This window comes from Miscanthus floridulus, chromosome 6 (assembly GCF_019320115.1).
Source record: "Miscanthus floridulus cultivar M001 chromosome 6, ASM1932011v1, whole genome shotgun sequence".
Lineage (NCBI taxonomy): Eukaryota > Viridiplantae > Streptophyta > Magnoliopsida > Poales > Poaceae > Miscanthus > Miscanthus floridulus.
Window position 1 is genome coordinate 118,716,467 of NC_089585.1, and position 26,155 is coordinate 118,742,621.

The window sequence follows — 26,155 nt, forward strand, 5'->3', positions numbered from 1 at the left end:
CGCGACCGGCCCTAGGTGCGGCTCGCGGCCAGCCCTGAGGCGGCATGTGGTCGTCCCGTAGGGCGCGGTGCGGCTCTCGCCCAACCGTGAGCTCCATCTCCGGACACCAGGGAGACGTCGATGCGACCATAGATGGACGCCGAGAGGTGGATGGGCGAACGCGACAGGCTCTTATGGTGCCGACAAAGAAAACGGGGAGGCGAATCAGGCTGTGTGCGCGGAGATCAACGAGCTCAACCCGAGGTCAACAATGGTGGCGGCGGCGACGAGTGTGGGCTCGGCCAGGGTCACGAGCAGCTTGCTGTCGTTGTCGAACAGCTTCCTCTTCTCTCCCACACTTGGCGCCAGGGGCAGGGGCATGGCGGCGCGCACGAGCGAGCTCCGCCTCGGACACCGCGACTGGCGTGCGGCGAGCTCCGCCCCGCGGCCACCACGACGGCGTGCGATGAGCTCCGCCCTGGCAACTGCGACGGCACACGGATGAGCTCCCCCCTCCCCCGTTGCGTTCTTGAGGACGAAGGTGTCCAAGTCCCTTACAGGTTGGCCCCACTAGAGAGAGAAAGTGAGAGGACAGGGTTGTGAGGGAAGGGTATTTTAGACATTATCATCGGTTGGGCCCACATGTTAAGGCTGTCAGACGGAAGGTGGAGCATCGGATTGGGAGAAAAAAAACTTATATAAGACTGTCTCCAATGGATGACCCATACGGAGACCCAAACCCAAAATGGATCATGGATGGTACTGAGTCTCCAACAGAATATCTATATGCAAGACCCATTTTGGGTTACAGCAGAGGCACAACCCAAATATGAGTATCATCTCTCCTAGAGACTCATTTGTAGAAAGGGTTCTCTTTTAGGTCCTGTTGCTGGAGAAGACAAAAAATGGGTATTGAACCATTTGCATGTAGCGCTACCCAAATATGAAATGGGTCTTGTATTTTAGGTGATGTTGTTTCAGATAGTCTTAAGTGGTACCTGCGTCGAACTTTTTAGTGGCACGTAGCTAAGGGCTATCTTTTTTTTTAATGGCACAAAGCTAAAACTCTCATCTTTTTTAGGGTCGGCCGGGGTGGGCACTTCTTTTCCGCGAAAGGAAGAGAGGCAGGAAAGGTATCAAACGTGCCCGCGAGGCCTAAAACCCTACACAAAATCTCTCCCCCACCGTCACTGGACGGCGGCCCTCTTCGCCGACCAAAAACGCCGGCGCGGCTATGCGCCCCTTCCACACTCCCCGCCCCAACCTCAACCAACACCACCGCGCACGGCCCGGCGGCGACCCGGGCCCGCCTCACCTTCCCGGTACCCACATGCACCCCGCCTTCCCGCCGCCTGTCCCCAACCTCGCCGCCGCCGCCAACCCCATGGCTGCAGCGGCGGCGGCCAACCCTTTTCTGGCGCTGCAGCTCCTCGGCCAGGCCCAGCAGCTCCAGAATCTCGGTTTCCTCGCCGCCGCCGCGCTCCAGCAGCAGCAGCAGGCGCCGTTCTTTACCGGAGGGCAGTTTGCGCCCTTCGCGGGCGGCCCCCCGCCTGCCGGTTTCAATGGCGGCGGGGCCTTTCGGCCTGGCGGTCCTGGGTTTTGTGGCCCGCGGCCACCCAGTCCCATGATGAGCCATGCGGGGAACGGTCCCAACAACAACAACAGCGCTGGAAGCGGGGGATCGTCGAGGCCGATTCTTAACGTTGGGAGGAAGGACCACAACAGCTTTGGCAGCGGTGGCACGCCGGGGCCGATTATCGACGTTGGGAGGAAGGACCAGAATAGCAGTGCTGGCGGCAACGGCGAGGTGATTGAATCATGTGCCGTTATTTGTTGAAATTGATCTATGGGTATGAACTAACACTAGGCATTTGCATTGGCATAGCTTTCTCTTCTGCAGACCTTTTCATGGATATTCGTAGGAGATGATATTAAGATGGCCACTCCATATGCTTAAGATTCCAATCAGTGTGCTGGATTCCAAGCATGATTGTCAGTAGAGATAAACCACGCTGTATTGCAATCAAACAATAAATGTTTAACCTAACATTGCTGAGTCACCTGATCTCCCATCGACGTTTCCACCATATGGCCCTATGAGCAAGGCTAACTTTATTCTTGATGCCCTTTGTTCATTTCCACATTGGTGGTTTGAACCTTTTGGTGGTCTAGTTCTATTCCTCTTATGCTCTATAACTTTTCTTAGATTGGTTCCTTATTTCTTTTAAGTGTTTGTATTGTATCATCTTATGTTATTGCCATCTGTTAATGATTGTGTAGATAAGTTTAACATCATCAGCTGTAACCTATTCTGTTTAGATTATTGCGTTTCAGTGACATTTTTTCCCATTAATTAAAGAACGCATTGACTCATTTAATTTCTGATTTGTTGAATACAACAGGTGTATCACTTTGAGAATAAAGCAGCTGGCAGCATATCTAATTTTGCCTCTGAAAGTGGGAACAAAATAACAGATCAGAAATCAGGATTTAGCACTGGAAGAGATGGTAGAGGTGGCAGGCAATTTGGTGCATTTAGAGGGAGGGGCAGAGGAAGACACCCTAATCAAAGTCATGGAAGAGGTAGTGTGATCTATGGCATGCTGTTAACCATACATATTAATTCTTTTCACCTCTTGCTTTTGAACATTCATACACTCTAAGATTGCAAAATTAAACAATGACTACCTTCTCTCCGTATTCAAGGAGCTGGGATCGTATGTTTTGGACTGAAGCTATGCTAAATGTTAATCATCAAGCTGGAGCGTCTTTCATCATTGCAAGTCTGCAATGCATTCTTTTTCGAACAATATGTAAAACTAGCCTTCACATCCACTTAACCTTGAATCTTTTTGTGGGAAAATATCTTTCTAAGCTCCATTTTACTTGTACCTCTCCAAAATCTGCCACTGTTGTTTCATCATCTATCTTATTGAATAATATCTCTCCAACTAACTGACATGATTATTTCATACTTTATCAGGAAGCAACAACTTGGGAGAAATAAAATCAAACTTCATGGGCCACAAAAGTTCAGCATCAGGACATTGCAGTGATATTCCAGCTCCAGCATCTGGAGGACGCCGAAAGTATGACTTACCAAATGGTGTATTTTACTGTTAATATCATTGCTATTACTAATAAGCCGGCTACACGTGTCTCATTGAGAAGAACCAGATTAAGTGTTAGCGATGTCGACATCTCTTCTAGTCTGTTTGGAGTTAAAATGACCTCAGATCTTTTTATTATGCATTTTACCAAATTTTCGTGTTAAGTACTCCCTCCAGTCACAAAAGCTTGTTGTTGCGGACAAGATTTGGTCTAACTTGAAAACTACAAACATCAATAACTATTACATTATTTAGTTTGGACACATGTAATTTCAACAACAACAACAACAACAACAACAAAGCCTTTAAGTCCCAAACAAGTTGGGGTAGGCTAGAGTTGAAACCCAACAGAAGCAATCAAGGTTCAGGCACGTGAATAGCTGTCTTCCAAGCACTCCTATCTAAGGCTAAGTCTTTGGGTATATTCCATCCTTTTAAGTCTCCTTTTATTGCCTCTACCCAAGTCAACTTCGGTCTTCCTCTGCCTCTCTTCACGTTACTATCCTGACTTAGGATTCCACTACGCACCTGTGCATCTGGAGGTCTCCGTTGCACATGTCCAAACCATCTCAACCGGTGTTGGACAAGCTTTTCTTCAATTGGCGCTACCCCTAATCTCTCACGTATATCATCGTTCCGAACTCGATCCCTTCTTGTATGACCGCAAATCCAACGCAACATACGCATTTCCGCGACACTTAGCTGTTGAATATGTCGTCTTTTCGTAGGCCAACATTCTGCACCATACAACATAGCATGTCTAATCGCCGTCCTATAAAACTTGCCTTTTAGCTTCTGTGGTACCCTTTTGTCACATAGGACACCAGACGTTTGCCGCCACTTCATCCACCCAGCTTTGATTCTATGGCTAACATCTTTATCAATATCCCCGTCCCTCTGTAGCATTGATCCTAAATATCGAAAGGTATCCTTTCTAGGCACTATTTGACCTTCCAAACTAACATCTTCCTCCTCCCGAGTAGTAGTGCCGAAGTCACATCTCATATACTCAGTTTTAGTTCTACTAAGTCTAAAACCTTTGGACTCCAAAGTCTCCCGCCATAACTCCAGTTTCTGATTCACTCCTGTCCGGCTTTCATCGACTAGCACTACATCGTCCGCGAAAAGCATACACCAAGGGATGTCCCCTTGTATGTCCCTTGTGACCTCATCCATCACTAAAGCAAACAAATAAGGGCTCAAAGTTGACCCTTGATGTAGTCCTATCCTAATCGGGAAGTCATCCGTGTCTCCATCACTTGTTCGAACTCTAGTCACAACATTGCTGTACATGTCCTTAATGAGCCCAACGTACTTCGTTGGGACTTTATGTTTGTCTAAAGCCCACCACATAACATTCCTTGGTATTTTATCATAAGCCTTCTCCAAGTCAATAAAAACCATGTGTAGGTCCTTCTTCTTCTCCCTATACCGCTCCATAACTTGTCTTATTAAGAAAATGGCTTCCATGGTTGACCTTCCGGGCATGAAACCAAATTGGTTCATAGAGACCCGCGTTATTGCTCTCAAGCGATGCTCGATAACTCTCTCCCATAGCTGCATAGTATGGCTCATCAACTTAATTCCCCGGTAATTTGTACAACTTTGAATATCCCCTTTATTCTTGTAGATCGGTACCAATATACTTCTCCTCCACTCATCAGACATCTTGTTCGATCGAAAAATATGGTTGAACAGCTTGGACACATGTAATTTATATGTGTATATTTGTATTCAGAATACTTGCAAAACCTCTTAAATTTTGAGGATTTTAAGAATATTATTCTAGAAGAAATTAGTGGTCAAGGATATGCATGGAAGACCATTCAAAGTCAAATGTGTCAGGTAGTTTTGACCGGAGGTAGTACTTAGGTAACTTGGATACAGCGTCCACTGCTCAGTTAGTATGCTTATGTTGCCATCAAACCCTCAGAAGTTCATATGCCTTTATATTTTTTAGAATAGTTGAAGCACATGCTTCTCTGGTGAATTTTTTAATGCCTTATTAATGTCTAGAAACAGGTTGATATGCTAGGACAGCACATTGAACAAGAGAGCCTCAACTTTTTAATGCCTTATTAATGTCTAGAAACAGGTTGATATGCTAGGACAGCACATTGAACAAGAGAGCCTCAACTTCATATTATTTTTTTCTGCATTCACTTTCTATTGGTGCATTTTTATTTGTGTCTTTGAAGTTTATCTGCCTAGCCTCCCGTTCTTTATTGCTGTACAAACACAAATTAATCATTGGGTTACAGATTCCTATTTCTTATGGAAAACATGTACTTGCAGGCCCCCTCCAATAATTTATGACGCAAATGAAGTTAAACGATGGGTAGAGGCACGAAAGAAGAACTACCCTACAAGTGTCAACGTAAATAAGGTCCATGTTTGCACCATCCTTTCACTAGGCCTGACCAACTTCATGTCTGCATGAAAGGAACATTTACTGACCAGCTGCTTATATACTGAAAAATGCAGAAGTTGTCTGAGATAAAGTCAGATGATGAAAACAAGGACAAAGATGCCCAGCTACGACGTCAGGTTATCCTATATTTGTTATTATTAATTTATGATCATGATGTACCTTCTCATTTTTAAAGGAAAATGGAATTGGTTTGGCTTTAAATGATTTCTAATTACTCCCTCTCCAGTCACAAATAAGTGATGTTTTGGGGTTCCAAGTGTTTGCATACTATTTCTTATGTGTTGAGTTTGGATATTCGAAAATGATTTGGGTAGATTTGTCTTGAAATGTTTGTAAAACATTTTGTAGCAGAAGGTACTAGTCAAAGTTGTGTTTTGAAGACTGTCTCGATGTCCAAAATGTTACTTATTTGTGACTGGAGGGAGTATAAGTGCTGTCCACAGCATTCAAGTAGTGGGCACATAAATGTTGATGATATTATTTCAATAAGGAAATGTATGTTGGTCTGGCTCTTAGATGCTACTGTTTTATTTGGTGCAGGAGCTCAAGGAAGTCCTAGCAAAGCAGCAAGAACTGGGTTTTGACCTACCTGAGCTACCACCTGGCTATCTATCAGACACTGGGGATCAATGCATCGAAAATAAAAATAGTAGGAAAACTCAATGCAGGGATTCCCATTTTGGAAATCGTTTCAATAATAACAAAAGACCAAGGTATGAGCGTGGAGGTTTTCAGTCTAAAAGATCTAAGGTATGGAACCGTACTCCTCGCGCTGATGATGCAATGGCCAAGAGCAGAGAACCAACCCTCCTGCAGAAGCTTCTTAGTTCTGATATCAAGAGGGATAGACGTAGACTTCTCCAGGTGTTCAAATTCATGACCTTGAACAATTTCTTTAAGGACTGGCCTAATAAGCCTCTACAGTTTCCTAGTGTTAAGGTGAATCAGATTGAAATAGGAAGTAATATTGGTACAGACGACTTGGAGAATGCCGAGATGGCCAACGGCAGCATCCTTGGTGTAAACGAAAATGGTGAGTGGAAAGAGTTGTGCTCGATTGATGAAGAAGATACTGATAGTGCCAACCACAACGATGAAGATGAAGACGACGGTGGTGTCGGGGCCGAGGAGGATGCGTACGAAGAGCAATTTAATGAGCCTGAAGATGATACCGCTGTCTGAAAATTTGACTGAACCGGGTATCCAAACTTAAAAGACAAAGCGCTTCTCCTTCTGTTTACTTTGCACAACACATTCTATAGCTCTTCGCATATTCCAGGAGAGGTCTGGTGTTTAAAAAAACTTTGTTGTAGTTGAATTGTTATGTTACCTCCTGTAAAGTTTACTTTGCACAACACATACTATAGCTCTTCGCATATTCCAGGAGAGGTCTGGTGTTTAAAGAAACTTTGTTGTAGTTGAATTGTTATGTTACCTCCCGGGAATATATATATGTTACGGGTGTGTTCGGTTTGAGGAATCAAGTGGTCCATCTTCTTCGCATTCCTTACTTTTTTATTTGGTTTGTGGAGTGAAATGAGTTGATCGTCATCTTATTCTTCACAAGCTAATAATTGTATATGCATGATGAACGAGTTGGTTTCATGATGCAATCACCATACTATACATTTCTCGATGCGTGGACGTGTTCTTTGTCCGTTCCTTAATGTACAAAACACAGCAGCATGCTCTAATGCTCTGGCCGTCGTTCCTCGCAGGACGCAGTCTCGCAGATGTGAACTCATTTTGCGCAAAGAGGAGTTACAACTTAAGCCTGTTCGAAACGCAGGAATTTCACAGGAATCACACAGGAATTTCACAGGAATCAGTTCAATTTCACAGGAAAAACGCAGGAATAGAGAAAAAATCCTGCATTCCAAACAGACCCTTAGAGGACTACATCTTCAGGACCAGAAGGACACTCACTAGAACTGCTCAACAACCATCCATGTAGAAGCTCCAAAGCAAATGCCGTGTTCAAACTCAGTAAAATCTGTAGCAAAAAGGGAAAACTACATAAGCTTGTTCACCGGAGACAACTCAACAATAGGTTTGAAACACAATTCATCTTATGCTAAGCCCTGACATACAAATCTAAGGGCCTCTTTGGTACGCGGGGAAAATGCCTGTTTATGTGTTTTTCATGTGAAATTGAACTGATTTCAATTAAATTTATGAGTGGGTCATGTAAAATTCCTGTGTTCCAAATAAAAGGCTCTAAACGGATTCAAAAAGGTACTAGCATCGATCCTTGCTTTGCTGCTCCGAAATGCAACGTGGCACACACATACACAAGCATGATCAGAGAAGAGGCTCAGAGCCATATTGTTCGCTCAACGCCGGACGCTATTGGCACTGTGGCGTGGTGTAAGACATGCCACGCCGAGTGCTGACGGTCTCCGACCACCCTTACTTAAAATACAAGATCAATTTTACAGTTAAATAGCACTACAGGCAAAAGGTTTAATATCTATTTTTTTTTGTCTTATCTAACAACAAGACCCAAAAGAAAATCCTTTCTATAAATGAGTCTCCAGAAAAGATGATACTTAGATTTCGATTATACCTCTCCTAACATCTAAAATGGGTCTTTCATATTGAAGGGTGTAGGTATTGTGTTGAAGATCTATTTTGAATTTAAATCGCCTACCTATTGGAAACAACCTTACTCCGTCTTCACCCTCTCGAGGACAACGCTTGAATGCCGGAAGAGGAGCCGAGATTTCTCGCCCGATCCCTCTCATGGCCTCAACTGATTTTCGGAGCACACTAAAGGCGACGCACAACCTGGTAGTAAATGCAGGAGCTAAAGTTTAGGATGCCATATCAGGTGTTATATGAGAGTGTTCGGATAGTAATAATAAAGTACACAATTCTTCAGTAACCCGCGAGACGAATTTATTAAGCCTAATTAATCCGTCATTAGCATATATTTACTGTAGCACAACATTGTCAAATCATGGACTGATTAGGCTTAAAAATTCATCTCGTAAATTAGTCTCAATCTGTGTATTTAGTTTTGTAATTAGTCTACGTTTAATACTCCATATGTATGTCAAACATTTGAGACGAGGGCCCGTTCGCGTTAAACCTGACTTAGATCCGTTTTTTTTAATCCGAAACCGTATTTTTCTCTCACAAATTTCTCCAAATTCATCCAGATTCTTTCGGATTCCTCGAGAATTCGTCCAACCAACTGGGCCGAGGAAACGAACAAGGCCGAGGCTCATCGGCCATCGCTGTGCTGTGTGCGAGCAAGCAGCCATGCCTGGAGTGTGCTGTGGACTCTGGTCTAGTGGTCTACGCACTGGGGCCGCCGCATTGATGCGGCATTCAAGTCGGGTGCGAGCGCTGCCCGCACGCACATGGCACCGGCGCCCGCTCCGGCTCCGGTTCCGTCTCGGTCCGGTTTCCCAGCGCGCTGCTGCCGGCTGCCGCAACTCCCCGGCCTACAGGGGCAGCCGCATTCATATCCGCATTCATTCGCGCGCAGGACCAGCAAGCGGCGGCTTCCACAGTTGCACTGCAGTGGCAGATGGGAGATGGATGGGCCTGGACCGATCGCGATCGCGGATCGCGGGGGACCCGGCCGCGCGGGCAGTTTTGCTGTGATTCTCACCGGCTCCTATGAACTACTGCACGTAACCTGGCAACGTTTCTCATGTGTAGAAAATCGCCCCGGCCAGGAACACTCTTGGTTTGGAGGGGAGTGGCAGTCGTAGTGAGTAGCGACACCAGTTGCTTTGGTTAGCTCGCTAAAGACACGCTGCAACTACCTCGCCACAAACTGCAGCTCGACCAGGCCCGGCCCTGCTCCATCGGTAGTTCGGTACACGCTTCACCCCGGCCGGTACGCACGCTGCCGTCAGTTAGAGTCACACTCACACAGGCAGTCGTAGTATATAGGAGTCAGGTCAGTTCTCAGCAAAGCGCGCCAGAAACCACCACCGCATTAGCATTAGCAGTAGGAGCATAGCATGGCAATGCTGGGGCGGCCTACGGTGCTTGTTGCAGCGCTGGCCGTGGCGCTGGCGTTCGTGATGGCGTCGGCGCAGGGGCCGGCCGCCGCCCCTGGCCCGGCGCCCGGGATCAGCGAGGAGTGCTTCAACGCGGTGCTCAACATGTCGGACTGCCTGCCGTACGTGACGGCCGGGAGCACGACGCGACACCCGGACAAGCCCTGCTGCCCGGAGCTGGCCGGGCTGCTCGAGTCCCACCCCGTCTGCCTCTGCCAGCTGCTGGGCGGCGGCGCCGAGTCCTACGGCGTCAGCATCGACTACAAGCGCGCGCTCGCGCTCCCGGGGATCTGCCGCCTCACCGCGCCGCCCGTCGCCGCATGCGCAGGTACGTACGCGCGCACTACGTTACGTACTGCCATGTTGCGCACAGCTAACCAGTCAAATCCATTCGTAGCTAAATTTGCTTACTGTTCCTGCAAAAATATGAAAAAATGGCAGATACTAATAGGAGTAGTACGGCGAGAAAACCCACCTCTTTGCTCATGCTGTCATGCTTTGTATTTGTAGTACGAAGATAAAGTTACGAAATGGAAGTTGCTCTAGTCTAGCTAATGACTTGTTCAGATACCTCACTTAAACTAAGACTGTGTGGTTTGGTTACTTTTAAGTTTGAGTGAAGTATTTTATATCTGCAGCTTTCGGAGTCCCTATCCCCGCGGGATTGGTGCCTACTGCCGCGCCCGTGTCAGGCCTCTCTCCATCTTCTGGCGGCCCAGAAGTGCCTGGTAAGTGGTAACTTTACTATTATTTATTACTTGCTTTGATTTGATTTTCTCAGTCCTTTGCTAGCTCATACTCCTATCTTTGTTGGAGATGTATCACTTTGCACACCTCTGTTAAACCAGTTCTCTAGGATTAAAGCATTGAAAGCGCTGACACTGAAATAGGTATCGAGACCAGCAATATGTGCTAGAAAAATTATGAAAAACAGATCATTTTTTAGCTCTTTCTCTCTTGCTTGCTCGCTGCCTGAAAATCCATTGCATAGAAGAGAATAGAGAATATTAGCACTAAATATCCATCAGTGACAGCTCTTAATTAATTTCTGTGCTCCTGATGTTAACCAATGCTCTGTAGAGGTTCCCTCAGCAGTTGTCAGTTTGTCACGCTCACACATTCTTATAATATTATATTGACTTTATCAAAAAAGAATCTTAGATTGCCTACTTGCTCTGATAACTTCGCCTCCAATCGCTGTTGTGTTCTTCAGCCAACACGCCGGCCGGGTCAGCCAAATCCTCAAGCCACGCCCCGGGACGCGTCACCGCCGGCGGCCTCATCACCCTCGCCGCGCTACCCCTCGCCACGGCCGCCGCCGGGATTATGTTCTAGACCATGTCAGAGTTTGCCAGTCGTCTTATTAGACTTGTGATTTCTTCCTCATTCTTCTTACAACACATATTTGTTTTGTGCATTATGATACTTAGTACGCACAAACAACTATTCCAGGCACGAGATTCTTCCGGATTTGTTTCTTTGTAATAATAGTTCCTTGGGGGCGTGTACTGTAATTTACTAGAGCTCGTGACTCTGTGTACATAGCATCATCGTCTTGGTATCTTTCTACCCCGTCCACAAAAGAATACAATTATAAGATGCGTCCTAGTTAAATTGACTCAACTTTAACTAAGTTTATAATAAATAGTATTAACATTTATATTTTTAAATAAATTTATTATGAAAATATATTTTATAACTAATCTAATGATATTTATTTTATATCATAAATGTTAGTATATTTTTATATAAATTTAGTTAAAGTTTAAACCGTTCAACTTTTAAAAAACGAGAATTATATTCTTTATGAAGGGAGGAGAGAGTACTATACGCAGTTCGATCAATGTCGCCGGCACTGTTGGTCTCTCTCGATCTGCCTCGGGTCACAGGTCACGAGTCACGATCCACACACGGACACGACAAGGCAGCAAATGCTGTGCAGTGGCAATACTACTAGCGAACAGTGGCGGCGATGAATTGGCACGGGTGACGGAATAATTCGAGAGCGAAACTTGGCGATGAGCTGTCGAGAGTCGTGTGGGCCGGGGGAAGCCGGCCGGGGAGGAACTGAACCGGAGAAGCGTTGGATCTGGCGGTCGGCAGGCCGTTGTAGGCAGCGTCGACACTCCAGCCCCCGGTGGACGGTGGTCGTCCGTTCATCTTGAGCGCTGGCCGTTGGAACATCGATGGCCCCGCTCGGCGTTTTTTTAGCAGCAACATTGTTTTTTTCTTACAACAATTCAGTTAGAATAATATTTTTTAGCCAATTTCAGTCAAGATTCAGCAAGCCGTGCCAATGAGGAGAGTTCCCTGTTCGTTTGGGCTTGTTTGACTGCTAAGCAATGACTGCTATTAGCTGATTTGGTGTGAAAGAAAAATATCGTTCTTCGGCTAAAAAAAAAACTCTACTGTACGTCTGGCATTTGCTTGCCCATCCATCGGGCCATGCGAGTCCGGCTGCAATGGTAGCTTCTCCTCGTCGCGTGTAGGGAGGGACTGCTTCCAGGTGCAGGGGTCACGAGCTGGTTCGTATCGTTGTTGGTTCGTGAAGAGGTACTGCTGGCTGGTTTGTATGAGAGAAAAATACTGTTTCGGCTAGAAATTTACGATCGTTTACGATAAGCCACGGCCAAACGAACAGGCTGACGGACAGAAAGATCCAAAAATGTTGCTCTTGCAGTACTTTGGTTGGGTTTGGGTATACAACTCCCGTTCGTTGCTGTCCAGCCCGTTGGCTGGGGCATGCGTGGAGACGAATTCCTACAGCAACTCACTGGCTCGGTAGAGGCACTGGCACGGCGAGACGGGGCGTGGAAGTGCGCCGGGCCCGGTTCTGCGGCATAGCGTGGCGTACGTGCCTGCTAGCTCTGCCCGGCATTACGGAGGGAGCACGCCGGGCATCCGCAGCTGCCGACGTTCTCCCACGGTTCCCAGAAGCCGCACGGCACGGCTACGGACCACGTCCGCCTCTGCCACAGCTCGACAGCCGTCCGTTCCTCCGCAGATTTTACATGTGCCTGCCGCCACACGGTCGAGCACGTTATGTGACACAGTACGAAACGGAGTATTATGAAGAAGAAATAAACTGTCGCTGAATCCACGGTTCAAGCTGGAGGCACACGGATGTAGCCATGTAGTGTTACCGTACATCGAGACTCCCTCGATCGCCGAAGCTCGCCGCCGACGCCCAGCGGCTGGGTTCGGTTCGAGCCAGGTTCAAGTTCTCGTCGTCTTCTCTCGCACGCAAGCGTTACATAGGAGCCAGCAGACTGGGCCTCCCTTTCCGTTACATGGGCTGGAGCAATACGACGCCTAATTGGGCCTACAGCTAGTCCGGCCCGATGACGCGAGTATTGGCGCGCCTGATCCTTCTTCCCGCCAGCTGCTTCTCCCGTGCTGCTGCCTCCGTTATGTCAGATGCTTCCAGTTCTTCAGTAGCTTCAGGTTCTTTAGGCTCCGGCACACCCGAGTTGGTGACAAACAGGTGATTCAAATCGAATTTTCAAAAAAAAAAGAAGAGAGAGAGAGAGAGAGAGAGAGAGAGAGAGAGAGAGAGAGTCGACTAAAGCATATATATTATCATCGATCTCTTTCTTTCTGGGGAAAAAAGGCGACCAGCTCCTAAAATGAACTGGTTCCAAGGTTGTCCTAAAACTGAAAGTCCAATCGACATCGACACAGTTAAACCAATGAAGACAAAGTGACCCAATACAGAGTTAGTAATCGATTAGTTTGTGTATCCTATGACACAACACACAAACAGCATAACCGGGGAAAAAAACAAAGAAACATCGGCCTTTGCTTATCCTGCTCTAGTAATAAAATAAAGGAAAATAAATTTCCTGCTTTCCTCAAAGAAAAAATAATGCTGTCTCAGTTGCAGCCTCCAGCTAAGCTGAAGAAATTACAACAGACCTACAAAAGGGCCCCTGACGGAACTCTGCAAACACTACGTGTTAGATATTGTGGTTCCTCAAAAGAAAACAATTTCCCAAAGTCATCAAAAGCACATGAAACCTGCTAGGATGAGGGAGGACATTGGTCGTGGTTTACCCCTCTTCCACATAGGCGTCCTTCGTGGTGCTTCTCCTTTTTTTTTTTGGTATATACTGGTGTAAGCTATATACATTCTTATCATGTTCTCAGAGAGCTCACATTTCATGCGATGCCTGCCAAATGGAATGAATATCATAGAATATTCTTGTTAATATTTAGTACCAAAAAAATTTGAGAATAATAATAATGCAAGCAGTAGGTATAACATTACCTTTACCCTTGCCCGTGGGTAAGAGCTCTTCAGCGTCAATTCTCAAGTCAGCATTTGATGAGCGCCTCTTCGTCATCTTGTTTAGTACCTCAACCTCAACAACGAAGGTTCCGCAAACAGGACGGTGATCCGAAAATCTAGACTCCCCACGGTAGTAGGATAACTGCACAATTCCATCCCCACGCCACAATATTCTATCACACCTGACAAAGTTCAACTACTTCAGAGGGATGAGATGCAATAAATAAGTTAAGTAAACGATGGTTCAGAAGTACAGTATTTTCACAGCACAACACTGGAAAGAAAACACAGCGAAACTACATCGTAAGCTGAAAAAAGTGTAGGAACAGATATCAATGGAGCATAGCAACTTTATCCTAAACAAGTTAGCTTATACGATATAAAACTGCAGAATGTGGTGGTTTTCATTGTATTATTGAAATAGAAGTATTAATAAGAATGTCTCATTTCTTCTGTGGAATACCATGTTTCCTTTGACACTTGGGAGACTTGGGAGTAAAAAGAAATGAAGGTAGTATTAGGTAATTTTGTGTAACAGAAACTAGATTTAAAAGTGGTGCATACCACGCAGGAGTTCTTCTCTTTTTCTTTGATGTTGCAGTCTCACCAGCATAAGCATCTGAGTTAAAGGAGTACTTGTATGTTGGAGCAAAATATATCTTCCCCTCATCCCAACCCTTAAATACTCGCCCAGCATCCCGTTCAATTTTAAGCTGAAGCAAAATAATACACAACATAAGGTGATGTAATGACATAACAATTTATTGGGGAGGGATCAGCTATCAAAAGATTTACTGGAACTTTTCAGGTATCCTTTGTAGTGCTTGTCAGCATAAAGCGGTAGCATCTTCAACAAACAAATTATTTAATCTTCCTATCTTCTTTCAATGAATAATTATTAACTTAATTCTTTAAATGAGGCATATTTAGAACTGGCTCCAATCCTCCGATGAGTTTTTTTTCCTAAAAGAAAGATAATCCTCGAACTCTGGCATTCACTAAAGAAGCAGATGTAGACCCAAAGCAGTCCTACAGATCCCCCCACCCCACCCTCAAGCACAGGCACGTTCCTGATGAGACAGAAAAGTTACCTGATCCTTTTCAAAAAGAGCATCCCAGTCATTTTCCATTAAAAGCTTCTTGGTATCTGCATAGCTCAGTGCAATACGGTAGTTCAGATCACCAAGCCATATCACCTTACTGAAACCAACAGTGCATAAATTAGTAGGAAATTATGTTGAAAAGGAACATATATTCACAATGTTAACACATGGCACAGCATTCTTACTCATGATCAAGTATTTTCTCCGGGATTTTTCTTCCAGCTCTTCTACAAATCCTCGAAAACATTGTGAGCCTCAGTATCTCTAGAACATCCGAGTTCCTCCTGAATTCGTCTCCTTCTTTTTGACCTGAAGCCAAATGGCTGCAGACAAAACAAAAGCTTGTCTGGTGCAGTGTCATGCTTATTGATATACATCCCTGCAGTAGAAGTGCATTCAGGAATAGATAGAATAATTACATCCAGGATAAATCTGATATGATTCTGTCCTGACCTTGTTTCCAAGACAGCCCAGAATCCCGCGCCCTATGCAAGACTTCCTTAGATGCCCAATATGTTGTACTAGTTCTTTCTTCACCCACACAGTAACAAAAATGCCAACCATTTGTTTGCACGCTATGAGATTATATTTTAGTGGATCCCTAATGGCAGGACCAGAAGTAATTCCATCGACCACAAAGCCATCAGAGTCCCTTGATTTCTCTTTATCTTTCCCTTTCTCTTCTTCATCCTCTCCAGAGGAATCAGTCTCATCTGCATATGCTTTTTTACATCCAAAGCAAGCATCCCTGTAGGACGTTTTGGTCATTTCTACCGGGCAATTGCAGGCCTTAAGTTGTTTTCTATGGACTGGCATGAAAGATTTGCTAATGGCTTTTAGCAAGGATTTCTGAAAGATAGTGGTGCCACTTGCTGTTTTTGATAGGTCAGAGAATGAGGTGTCAAGGCTTGATGAAGCTCGAGAGGAAGAAGAATCAACAGAGGGAGATGGTTCATGCTGAAAGACGTTGGCATCAATGTCAGCTGGTCGATTTAGTGATTGGTTTATAAGAACAAGCCATCTGGCAGCTGGTTCATTGTCTTCTATCACAAGCACATTACCAGCATTGAGAGGAACAATTTCCTGAAAACTGTTCAAATGTTAAACAAACAAAAGCAATTACATTGGCTTGTATCAAACTTAAAAGTTCCATTAAAATATTTTTGAAAGTAGATATACTTCATTGTGCTTCAAATAAATACCAAATATGTCAATGCAACAACGTTGTATGGTACCACACTACCATGGAGGAATCAAGTAAAACTTCACCAATTTACCATTTTCAGTTGTGTATTAGTACTAATATGTGAGAAAAATCTAGAATCAAGTAAGTAAACATGTAAACAGAAAACATCGGCGATACAGCTAATGACATGGGAAGCAATTTTTGCAGGTACTAAAAAAATCAACAAGGGTCTCCTCGCATTGCACAGGCGAGGGTAAGGCTTGCCACTGACACCCTTCCCCAGACCCCGCACAGAGCGGGAGCTCTCTACGCTGGGTACGCCCTTTAGACCTACCCCAAAACATAAATATCCGAATTGTCATCAGGGGGCAGAAAATCATCCATGTTCAGTGCAGCAGTAGGTGTTTTTCCTCCAACATTCCAGGTGGAAACAAATATTCTGCACAGTGACAGCTTGACCTAGTTAGCATAAAACAGGCTCAAGGATGGTAGGATATGAAACATAGACATTATACCTGATGGGTTCAGTTGTAGTGTTATTAGAAGATTGGGCAAGGAAATGGCTGAGGCGCATGCTCTTAACTTCTGGTCCATTTAGTTTAAAACAGCATAAGAAGCCAATCAAAACCACCGAAAATATAATTTGGGAAATCATGAAACGCACAGTACTTTTCAGACCAGAGTACCTGAAAGCGTTCTCAAGGGGGATGATGATGATGCCTTAGAAGAACTTGGCGCGAGCTTAGCTGGTGTTATACATGAGCACCCAGAAAAGTTAGTAGCCAGTTGCATGGTATTAGGAAGAACTAGAGATTCTTTTTAGAGAACTGTTAGCACTTAACAGCAGAAGGTGTTTGATTTAAATTCTCGGAGAAAAATCAAAAACAATTTTGCAACAGGTTCATGGCAACTTGGCAAGAACTAATGACAGTAGGGAGTGTAGTTGTTCGGTTGTTCGCAAGTATGTCTTCAAGTGGATGGTTGCAACTAATAAATGAACAAATATTACATGATTTCAGGGCAATTGCGGTGATGCAATTTTATTGTGATAGAATAATGTTGTGGAACTGGGGACAGATTCTTGGGTTCAATTGTAAAGTATCCAAACAGCCAATTGCCTCTCAGCACCACAATTTCAGCTCCTCTTCAGGGATCCAAATTGGGTGTGTTAAGGTCAATTAAGACAACATCCATCAGTCCTTCTACGTTTGGAATGGCAGGTGACAGTTACCAGAAAGTCTATTCATAAGACAGGTAAAGTTTTGTTTTTTGTTTTTTTTTAAGTAAAATTCAGGTGGCATTGTTCCCCGTGCTAGTCTGCTAGATAGAACTTTGGAAAATAAGGATGTGAACCAACCAGCATGGCAGCTTGGATTGTTTGTGCTCTTAGCAGCTGTCTTCTCCTTTGTTGTGAAAAGTTTTGGGCCACAACCCTGGAATACAAGTAAACAGAATTAAGTTGAGTATCGTTTCTGCATAATGCAATTGTAGTAATGCAATCACAGCAATATCACCTTTGTTTTTCCCTTGCCAGTGGACGCCATTATTCACTGAACCCAGTAGAAGGTTTCCTTTGTGATATTTAAGTTTGAACACCGTGCGATGTAATTAATATTCTGCGGCCAGTTTATGTACTTAGTTAAGAGTACATAAGATTAAAGCAGAGGCTAAGTAAGAAAAACTTGCGGATGAATTTTCCTTTAATTCTAAAAAAGGAATATTTTTTATAAAAAACAAAAGGGTTATAAAATGCAAATGTGAACCAAATTGTAGCAAATCACATTCACGAAAACCGTCTGCGTCTGATTAAAAAAAGAGAGAACATGCGATTCAAAACAAATCACCTCGCTGCACCTACGACAGAGGAGAATCACGCAAAACAAAAACACGGCAGCCGTTGCAACCGGAAACCTTCCAACGACTGTCATGAAAACCGCACCAATATGCAACCTCTCAATCACCAATCCTCCCCTCGAAAAAACCCACACATAAGAAATGCACAATGCCACATCAAGCATACCCACCTAAGCCAGCAAGATCCTTTTCGACAGTTCGACCTCCAAGTGCTTCCTCCCCCAGGAGCCAGGATCCCAAAACCCGCCGCCAAGAAGCCGCCACAACCAAGAGCGCTCACCAATCACCGCTCCTGCGGTCCTGCCTGCACGGCGTGTGACCAGTGACCACCACCGCCGCCGCCAGTCCTACCGGCCAAGAAAACCAACTCCACGAGCAGACGCCGGGCCGCGGCCCCTGGAATCCGGCAAGGGGTCGGGGGAGGCCGGGGAATGCATGGCCATCGGGGCCCTCCTTCCGTGGATTCTTTAAACCGCGGGAGGGCGCAGCTGTCGCACGGAGGAGAATAGTTTAAGGAACGCCTCCCGCTAGAATGGCTGGCGGCATTCGATCCGCATCTGCATGCGTCGCCCACCTCCGGGGCGCCGGCTGGTCGAGTTGACCGGGGCGGCGGGCGAGTTAGAGGGGCGCACGTGCTGCGCCATACGGGGAGGGGACGAGGTGAATCCGGTAGGGAAGGAGGGGGGAAGCCCGTGGTGGGGAGAAAGTGGGGGAAGAGTAGAAGCGCACAGACGACGCTGTCAGCGACGAGAATTCTCGCTGGATTCGGACGTGGGTTCTGCGGCACGGCGCGGCCTTTGTATGGTGGGGCATCATGTGCTTGCGTACTTGCCCCGGCACACTCCAGTTGCGAAACGCCAAGCGGGGATTCGTTCGTTCGTTCCCCTGCTCTGTCCCTCTCTGATGCTTCAAAAAAAAAAAAAAAACTCTGAGCCTGTTTGGCTGACATTCAAAATTTGTCGTGCCAAATATTTGATAAATCAAGAGTGAGAAAAAAATATTGTCATAGATTTGACAAGTTAAATGTGAGAGTTTAACAAATTTTGATAGCAAACCAAATACTAACTAAAATCATGACACGACAAATTTTAAAAGCAAACCAATCACGCTCAATTCCTCTCTGATGCTGATACGCAGTGCAGTGGAGTGTTGGGCGCCAATATGTTGTGTACACAACGAATACACGGACGCGTGCACCCCTGCACACGAACCAACCCTAGCCTTCTACGCCCTGCGCCGCTGCTACGTCCCGAGCGGCCGAGTCCCGCAGGAAGTACGCCTCGCATGCACCTGCTCAAACCGAAGGAAGCCGCCGCACTCCCGCGCGAGGCCCTCGAGGCCCACATCGTCTCACTGCTCCGCCGATGCCGGGGCCTCCTCGCGCTCCGCAGCGCGCACGCGCACCTCACTCGGATCCGCCTCCCACGCCTCACCGCCGCCTTCGCGCTCTCCAAGCTCCTCGCCGCCTGCGCCTCGGCGCCTGCTCCCCCAGCGGCCGCGGCGTCCTTCTACGCCCGCAGCCTGTTCGACCAAATCCCCGACCCGACGGCCTTCTGCTACAACTCCCTCATCCGCGCGCTCCCCTCCTCGGGCCCCGCCCCCGCCCTGGCCGTCTACCGCCGCATGCTGCGGGCGGGGTCCCCGCATCCCAACACCTTCACGCTCGCGTTCGCGCTCAAGGCGTGCGCGGCCGTGCCAGCTCCTGGCGAGGGGCGGCAGCTGCACGCGCAGGCGCTCCGCCAGGGGCTAGAGGCAAGCGCCTACGTGCAGACCGGACTGCTCAACCTCTACGCCAAGTGCGAGCATGTTGCGCTTGCGAGGACGGTGTTTGATGGCATGGTCGGGGACAAGAGTCTGGTCGCTTGGAGCGCGATGATCAGTGGGTACTCGAGGGTGGGGATGGTGAATGAAGCGTTGGGGCTGTTCCGGGAGATGCAGGTGGTGGGGGTGGAGCCGGATGAGGTCACCATGGTCGGTGTGATATCTGCTTGCGCCAAGGCGGGGGCACTTGATTTGGGGAAGTGGGTGCATGCTTATATCGATAGGAAAGGTATCACTGTCGATCTGGAGCTGAGCACCGCTTTGATCGATATGTATGCTAAGTGTGGGTTGATAGAGCGGGCGAGAGGAGTTTTTGATGCGATGGTAAAGAAGGATATGAAGGCATGGAGCGCAATGATAGTTGGATTTGCAATTCATGGGCTTGTAGAGGATGCATTGGGACTTTTCTCAAGAATGCTAGAGCTCAAGGTAAGAATGCTGCATTGATATGTATCTAGGGATTGGTTAGGCACTTGCTGATTTTATTGGTTCAGTGATAATGAAATCATACGCGTTAACTTGTATATGTAGTTCAATACAATTGGCCAGCAATAGAATCTAGTTTTTACTGAAGTATGTTCTATTTTGTAGCTTACATGCTCAACTTACTTCTCCAGAGAAAGCACTGATAGTTCACATACTCAACCTAGTTTCCAATCATTATTAGGATTTCATATATTGCCTTCACAAACCACAAAGTGGCCATTACAATTCTCATATCTCACCTAAGCTCTTGTGTGTATTTCAATATTCTAGGTGAGGCCTAACAATGTCACCTTTATCGGCGTGCTGTCAGCCTGTGCTCATAGTGGGTTAGTGGACGATGGGCGACGGTATTGGTCTATTATGCAAAATTTGGGAATTAAACCTTCAATGGAGAATTATGGCTGCATGGTTGACCTCTTGTGTCGATCTGGCCTTCTGGATGATGCTTACTCCTTCGTTATTGGTATGCCTGTCTCACCAAATTCAATAATCTGGAGGACTCTTCTTGTGGCCTGTAAAAGCTTGAACAGGATTGACATAGCGGAATCAGCATCAAAGAGGCTCCTTGAGTTGGATCCTCACAATCCAGAGAACTACGTTCTGCTCTCCAACTTGTACGCATCGAACTCCCAGTGGAACAGAGTGAGCTATTTGAGGAAGAAGATGAAAGACAGCAATGTTACTGCTGTTGCTGGATGCAGTTCAATTGAAATAAACGGCTACTTGCATGAGTTTGTGGTGAGCGATGATTCACACCCTGAAATCAAGGAGATAAGACTGGTCCTGAGAGAAATAGCAGACCGGGTGCGACGAGCTGGCCACAAACCTTGGACTGCAGCCGTTCTGCATGACGTTGGTGAAGAGGAAAAGGAAGTTGCACTTTGTGAACATAGTGAGAGACTAGCCATCGCATATGGATTGCTAAAGACAATAGCCCCTCATGTCATTCGGGTGGTAAAGAACTTGAGATTTTGCCCTGATTGTCATGAAGTGGCAAAAATAATAAGCAAGTCATTCAACCGAGAAATCATCGTTAGGGATCGCGTTCGTTTCCACAAATTTATGGGAGGAAGTTGCTCTTGTAAGGACTTTTGGTGATTCTTTTCTTTTCTTTTCCTTGTTAATATACTAGCAAACATATATGTCCGTTGCAATGGAACGTTCAGGATGTTCCATGGTTACCTAGATGGTTTACGGCTCGGAGATTTATTCACTGATTGCGTTGTACGTTTCAATTCGTCTACAAATCAAACTCTGTATCGTACCTGGATGAGTGCTGCTCTAACTCTATGGTTACCTGGATGAGTGCTGCTCTAACTCTATGGTTACGGGAGCTTTAAAGATTTATCAGAATTCATTTTGGGACCGGATTCCGCACCATGAGAGTGCTGGACCATGAAAATGCTCTGATTCCAATTCGTTTTGAAATCGGATTCCATCGTGCTTGGACATACTACTCTATGCCCTGTTCGTTTGGTTGATAAGTCATGGCTGAAAGTACCGTTGGCTGATTTGTTATGAGAGAAAAATATTATTCGTTGACTAAAAAAGTACGGCTTATAAGCTAAGCAACAGGGCGAACTCGTACGAATAATGCTACTCTGACTCGTACGGATACTGCTACTCTGACTCGTACGGATACCGGAAACAATTGGGTCCTTCGGACCCCATAAGACGGTTATGAGTGACAAAAAAACGAAGAAACCTTGCACTCTTTAATCCATGTACTTAATACTAAAGAGCCAAGTAATTTTTATGTTTGTCTCTGTTTAATCTGGTTCCAATATGTATTGAAATAGATAATGTGATTGTTATATATATATATAAGAGTTGTAACTCATTCGGTGATCGTGCAAAATGTATACCTACCATTGCAACGTTCGAGCATGTTTGCAGAGTCCTTCACTTTAGAAATTCCCTATGTAGTAATCCAACATATATTGAGCTTCATAGGATTATTACAAAAGAGACATATGGCCCCAGAAAAAAAAGGATTATTACATAGACATACTCAGTTCAGTTCATAACTACAATTTTCAGGATTTCCTATTCTTTGCTAGAATTTTGAATACTCCATCCTCCGCTCTAAAATATAAGTTGTTTTAGCTAATTAATTTTCTCTAACTTTGATCAAGTTTACATAAAAGTGTACAGATAACTATAACTTCAAGATGATTTCATCAAATTAAATCCACCATGAAATGTCTCGAAAGTGAGTGGTTAGAGGAGTTTGAAGACAAAACTAAAAAGACATAAATTTCGGAACGAATGAGTATTTTCTAATGATGAAACGACTTAATTTATGAGATGTTGTGGAGTTGGATTAATGTACGTCGGCGTGCTGTCCTCGGGCACGGGCGCCTCGTGGTGTACTCGAACTCGGACACATATATAGGAGTATAATGTACAGTACGTCAAATCCGGACCAAAGCAAGGCACCATCCGTCTTGAGAAAACCGACAACCATAGATGTCTGAATCTACGTCGTGGACGCCCGGCGTCGCGGCTGCTTATTACAATGACGATTACCCGGGCGTCCCCGGTGTCGCGGCTGCTTATTACAATGAGGATTACCCGGGCGTCCCCGGCGTCGCGGCTGCTTATTACAATGAGGATTACCCGGGCGTCCCCGGCGTCGCGGCTGCTTATTACAATGAGGATTACCCGGGCGTCCCCGGCGTCGCGGCTGCTTACAATGAGGATTACCTGAGCGCCCCCGGCGTCCGGTTCGTCCCGACGGACCAGGAGCTCATCGTCGACTATCTCGAGCGGAAACTGCGCGGCGAGTCGCTCCCCACCGGCGTCGTGCACGACGGCCACAACGCCTATGCCGAGCACCCCAAGAAGCTGGGTGAGTCGAGTCGCCGACACGGCTTGACGCAGCCAATCTTTTTATAGGTCGTCTCTTCTCGCTCTCACCTTCGTCCTCTCTCTTACAGTGCCGAAGCTGGGGGAGGGCATCGAGGGCTCCTGGTACCTGTTCTCGCCGCGGCAGCGCAAGTACGCCGGCGGGATGCGGCCGAAGCGTGCCATGGGCGACGACGAGGGCCACTGGAAGGCGACGGGAGCTGAGAAGCCGGTCCTCGGCGGCACCGACGGCAAGGAGGTGATAGGAACAAGGCGCGCGCTCACGTTCCACGAGGACACCTACGAGGTGGGCAGCCATGGGAGGCGAAGGCGGGCGAAGAACAAGTCGGCGTCGAAGCCCTCCAAGTGGAAGATGGTGGAGTTCGTGTGCAGCAACTCCTGCAGGCTCCCCGGCAACGATACCGCGCTCGACCCCATGCTGGTTGGTGATCCCTGATCCGATCCTCGATCATGCCACAACTGTAATACGTACTGCTGACATGTTTTTTTGCTTGTCTTGCGTCGCCTAGTTGAACGACTTCGTGCTGTGCAAGATTACAAACAAGTCGCTGAGTGTGGAGGGCGACGAGGAGGAGCAACCGACGCCTGACGGAGGCGGCGGCGAGCCATACGAGAAGCATCTCCCAGAGCAGCAGCAGGCAGGCGGTGGAGGCGCCGGGACACAGGCAGGCCAGCAGCAGCAAGGACCGTCTGGCGGTGGCGCCGCGTCACATGGAGGCAATCAGCAACCAGCGCCGGCTGAAGCTCCACCGCCCGACTATGGCCACGACCTTTGTCGCATCATCGATGTGGATTGTGACGTGAACTGGTTCGCCGACGCTAACATGTTGCCGATGCTGATGGCCTACGGCGGCGGCAGAGAGTCGCTAGAGGTGCAGACTGCAGGGCAGCAGCAAGCATCATCCGGCGGTGGTGCCGGGTCAGCGAACGAGCTGCAAAAACCACCTGGACTGTTTTCGCCGTGACAATAGGAAGATTTCTTGGTTTTGTTCTTTTTGAGGACACCTTTTGCCATGATGATAGGAAGAATTGCTGGGTTTTTTTTTCTAAGCTTGTGCGGAAGCTTTTAGAGTATTCTCATGTTCGACTAAGGCCTTGTTTAGATGCCATCCAAATTCCAAGTTTTTTCACTCTCTCTCCATCACATCAATTTTTAGCCGCTTGCATGGAGTATTAAATGTAGGTAAAAAAAATAACTAATTGCACAGTTTAGTTCGAAATCACGAGATGAATCTTTTGAGCCTAGTTGGTCCACGATTGGACAATATTTGTCAAATAAGACGAAAGTACTACTATTCATCGGGTTGAAATTTTTTCGCAATCTAAACGAGCCCTAACTGCGCTCTCGTTACCTTCCAAAATTCGCGCCGCAATGGGCGAATTTTTTTGAAGAAGCGAGGTTTGAGAAAATTACAAATACTGTCATGCTGCTCCATCCATGTTGTCCCTTAAATTCCAAACAAATTTCGGAATAAATCAACAACCTGCGGAAAATTTCAGCCACTCCGCAGGCAGAGGCTCATTGCCATTGAATTGGGTTGGGATGGATGAACAATGAACAGAGTCAAAGTGCATTACGTGCCCAGACACGTTTACGAAAACAGAGTCGAAGTGCGGTTGGCCATTGGAGCCTGAGACTGGGGGCATGGATCTTAAACTGAAAAGGCTGCATATCAACATTACAATAGAGTTTCTCTTAGTATGTGTCGGTGTAGAAAGTGACTAACTAGTAAATATTTATAGTTTTGCTGTACGTTATGATCGGAGGTGGTCTAGCACTCAATGACACAGGATTTATACTGGTTCAGGCAACGTGCCCTACGTCCAGTCAGGGTCGGTTGGTGACTTCATTCCTGAGCCAGGTGCTCAAAGTCTGTAGTGGGGGTACAAACGAGAAGCAGAAAAAAGGAGTTGTACAATAGGTTCGGTCGACTCCGACCGGAAGGGTCGCGGTCAGAATTGGGTGGTCCTGCGGTTGGGAGTATTGATGTCGATCTAGTGAATCTTAGCTTGAAGAAGTCGATTTGTAACACCTCGGGTGTTTAAATATTAAAATCTGACATGTCATCATATGCATTGCAAAGCATTTGGCATTTGGTGAAAACTTTGAGATGCATACACTAATACAAGTTTATATTTATGTGGTATGTGTTGCAATATATTGTTTGACTCAAGTTCAATGTTTGTTTGGATTTTGAATTTTTCGAGAAAACCCCGCTTTTCAACATTTAAATCCTACCCTGAAAATCCATTTCAAAATCTAAGCATATTTTGGGGTTGGGCCCAAAAGCAAAAGTGTAGAGCTTGGCAAGTTATACAAAGTTTGTTTTTGGAGTTTTTCAAGTTGTTTAGAAAAAATTTTGAGTAATTCAAAAAGGCGTAGTTCGTTAAATTTCCCTATTTGAATTCAAAAGTTCATTTCAAAATCTAGACCGAATTAGAAAATTGTTATAAAAGCAAAGTTGTAGAACTTTTGATTTTGAACAACTTTTGTTTTTGGAGATTTTTGAGTTGTTATGAAAATTTGGGAGTAATTTGTGAATTTTGGCGAATGGCAAACTTGTTATTACTGTGAACAGTGTTCACCGCTTGCGCTACACCGCCGGCGAGCTTCGGCTTGCTTCCAGTCGCGCGCGTGGCCGTCTGGGCGTCGCGTTGGCGCGCTGAAGGCTTCGTCGTGGCTTCTTTGAGCTTCCTGGCCATCCTTTTAGCCTGAGCCGCCATCGTTGTTGCCCTTCTCCCTTGCTCTGTTTTCCCGTCGTCGCTGCTCCACTCCAGCGAGGCCGTGCCGTCGTTGTCGTGCTCCACCGTCGCTGATAAGCTAGTCCCAGCTCCGCCTTAACCTTATGCATCCAACCGACCCACCAATTCAGTTTATCTCCACCGGAAATTCGCTGTCCACGTCTTTCTTCTTCGCGGCCGGCGACCTTCCCGTCGCAAGCGTATCTCCGTGGCCAGCGCCCTCCGGTGAGCTGCTGTCCTTGCTCTGTGTACCTATGGCTTCGTCTCGATA

The 26,155-nt window shown here is 46.3% G+C and overlaps 4 protein-coding genes across 8 annotated transcripts; 3 read left to right on the plus strand and 1 right to left on the minus strand.

The window, feature by feature from the left end:
- Positions 1-1,110: 1,110 nt before the first annotated feature.
- Positions 1,111-7,017, plus strand: LOC136456729 (uncharacterized). The gene is made up of 6 exons (XM_066456673.1): positions 1,111-1,786; positions 2,382-2,562; positions 2,963-3,068; positions 5,385-5,475; positions 5,574-5,636; positions 6,061-7,017. Exons 1-6 carry the CDS (start codon positions 1,214-1,216, stop codon positions 6,700-6,702), a joined length of 1,656 nt encoding a protein of 551 aa, XP_066312770.1. The 5' UTR covers positions 1,111-1,213; the 3' UTR covers positions 6,703-7,017.
- A 2,305-nt stretch (positions 7,018-9,322) lies between these two features.
- On the plus strand, positions 9,323-11,099 carry LOC136459297 (non-specific lipid transfer protein GPI-anchored 2-like). Its single transcript, XM_066459170.1, has 3 exons — positions 9,323-9,864; positions 10,175-10,264; positions 10,750-11,099. Exons 1-3 carry the CDS (start codon positions 9,498-9,500, stop codon positions 10,869-10,871), a joined length of 579 nt encoding a protein of 192 aa, XP_066315267.1. The 5' UTR covers positions 9,323-9,497; the 3' UTR covers positions 10,872-11,099.
- Positions 11,100-13,204: 2,105 nt separating this feature from the next.
- Positions 13,205-18,720, minus strand: LOC136456730 (type I inositol polyphosphate 5-phosphatase 10-like). 5 transcript variants are annotated; one of them, XR_010759515.1, is made up of 13 exons: positions 18,138-18,720; positions 17,628-17,729; positions 17,471-17,546; positions 16,800-16,859; positions 16,629-16,698; positions 16,448-16,552; positions 15,381-16,017; positions 15,113-15,306; positions 14,916-15,024; positions 14,389-14,537; positions 13,804-14,006; positions 13,554-13,705; positions 13,205-13,476 (listed from the first exon to the last, which is right to left on the minus strand). XR_010759515.1 is itself a non-coding variant. In XM_066456676.1 (12 exons), exons 2-12 carry the CDS (start codon positions 17,655-17,657, stop codon positions 13,695-13,697), a joined length of 1,641 nt encoding a protein of 546 aa, XP_066312773.1. In that variant the 5' UTR covers positions 17,658-17,729; positions 18,138-18,720; the 3' UTR covers positions 13,205-13,694. The 5 variants fall into 5 exon arrangements, 4 of the variants coding, with proteins under 4 accessions (XP_066312773.1, XP_066312771.1, XP_066312772.1 ...); XM_066456676.1 differs by having other exon boundaries at positions 13,205-13,705; positions 16,629-16,695; XM_066456674.1 differs by having other exon boundaries at positions 13,205-13,705.
- A 469-nt stretch (positions 18,721-19,189) lies between these two features.
- LOC136459298 (pentatricopeptide repeat-containing protein At2g02980, chloroplastic-like) lies at positions 19,190-21,525 on the plus strand. The gene is made up of 2 exons (XM_066459171.1): positions 19,190-20,217; positions 20,545-21,525. The coding sequence occupies exons 1-2, from the start codon at positions 19,252-19,254 to the stop codon at positions 21,370-21,372; spliced, it is 1,794 nt and encodes a 597-aa protein (XP_066315268.1). The 5' UTR covers positions 19,190-19,251; the 3' UTR covers positions 21,373-21,525.
- The last annotated feature ends 4,630 nt before the right edge of the window (positions 21,526-26,155 follow it).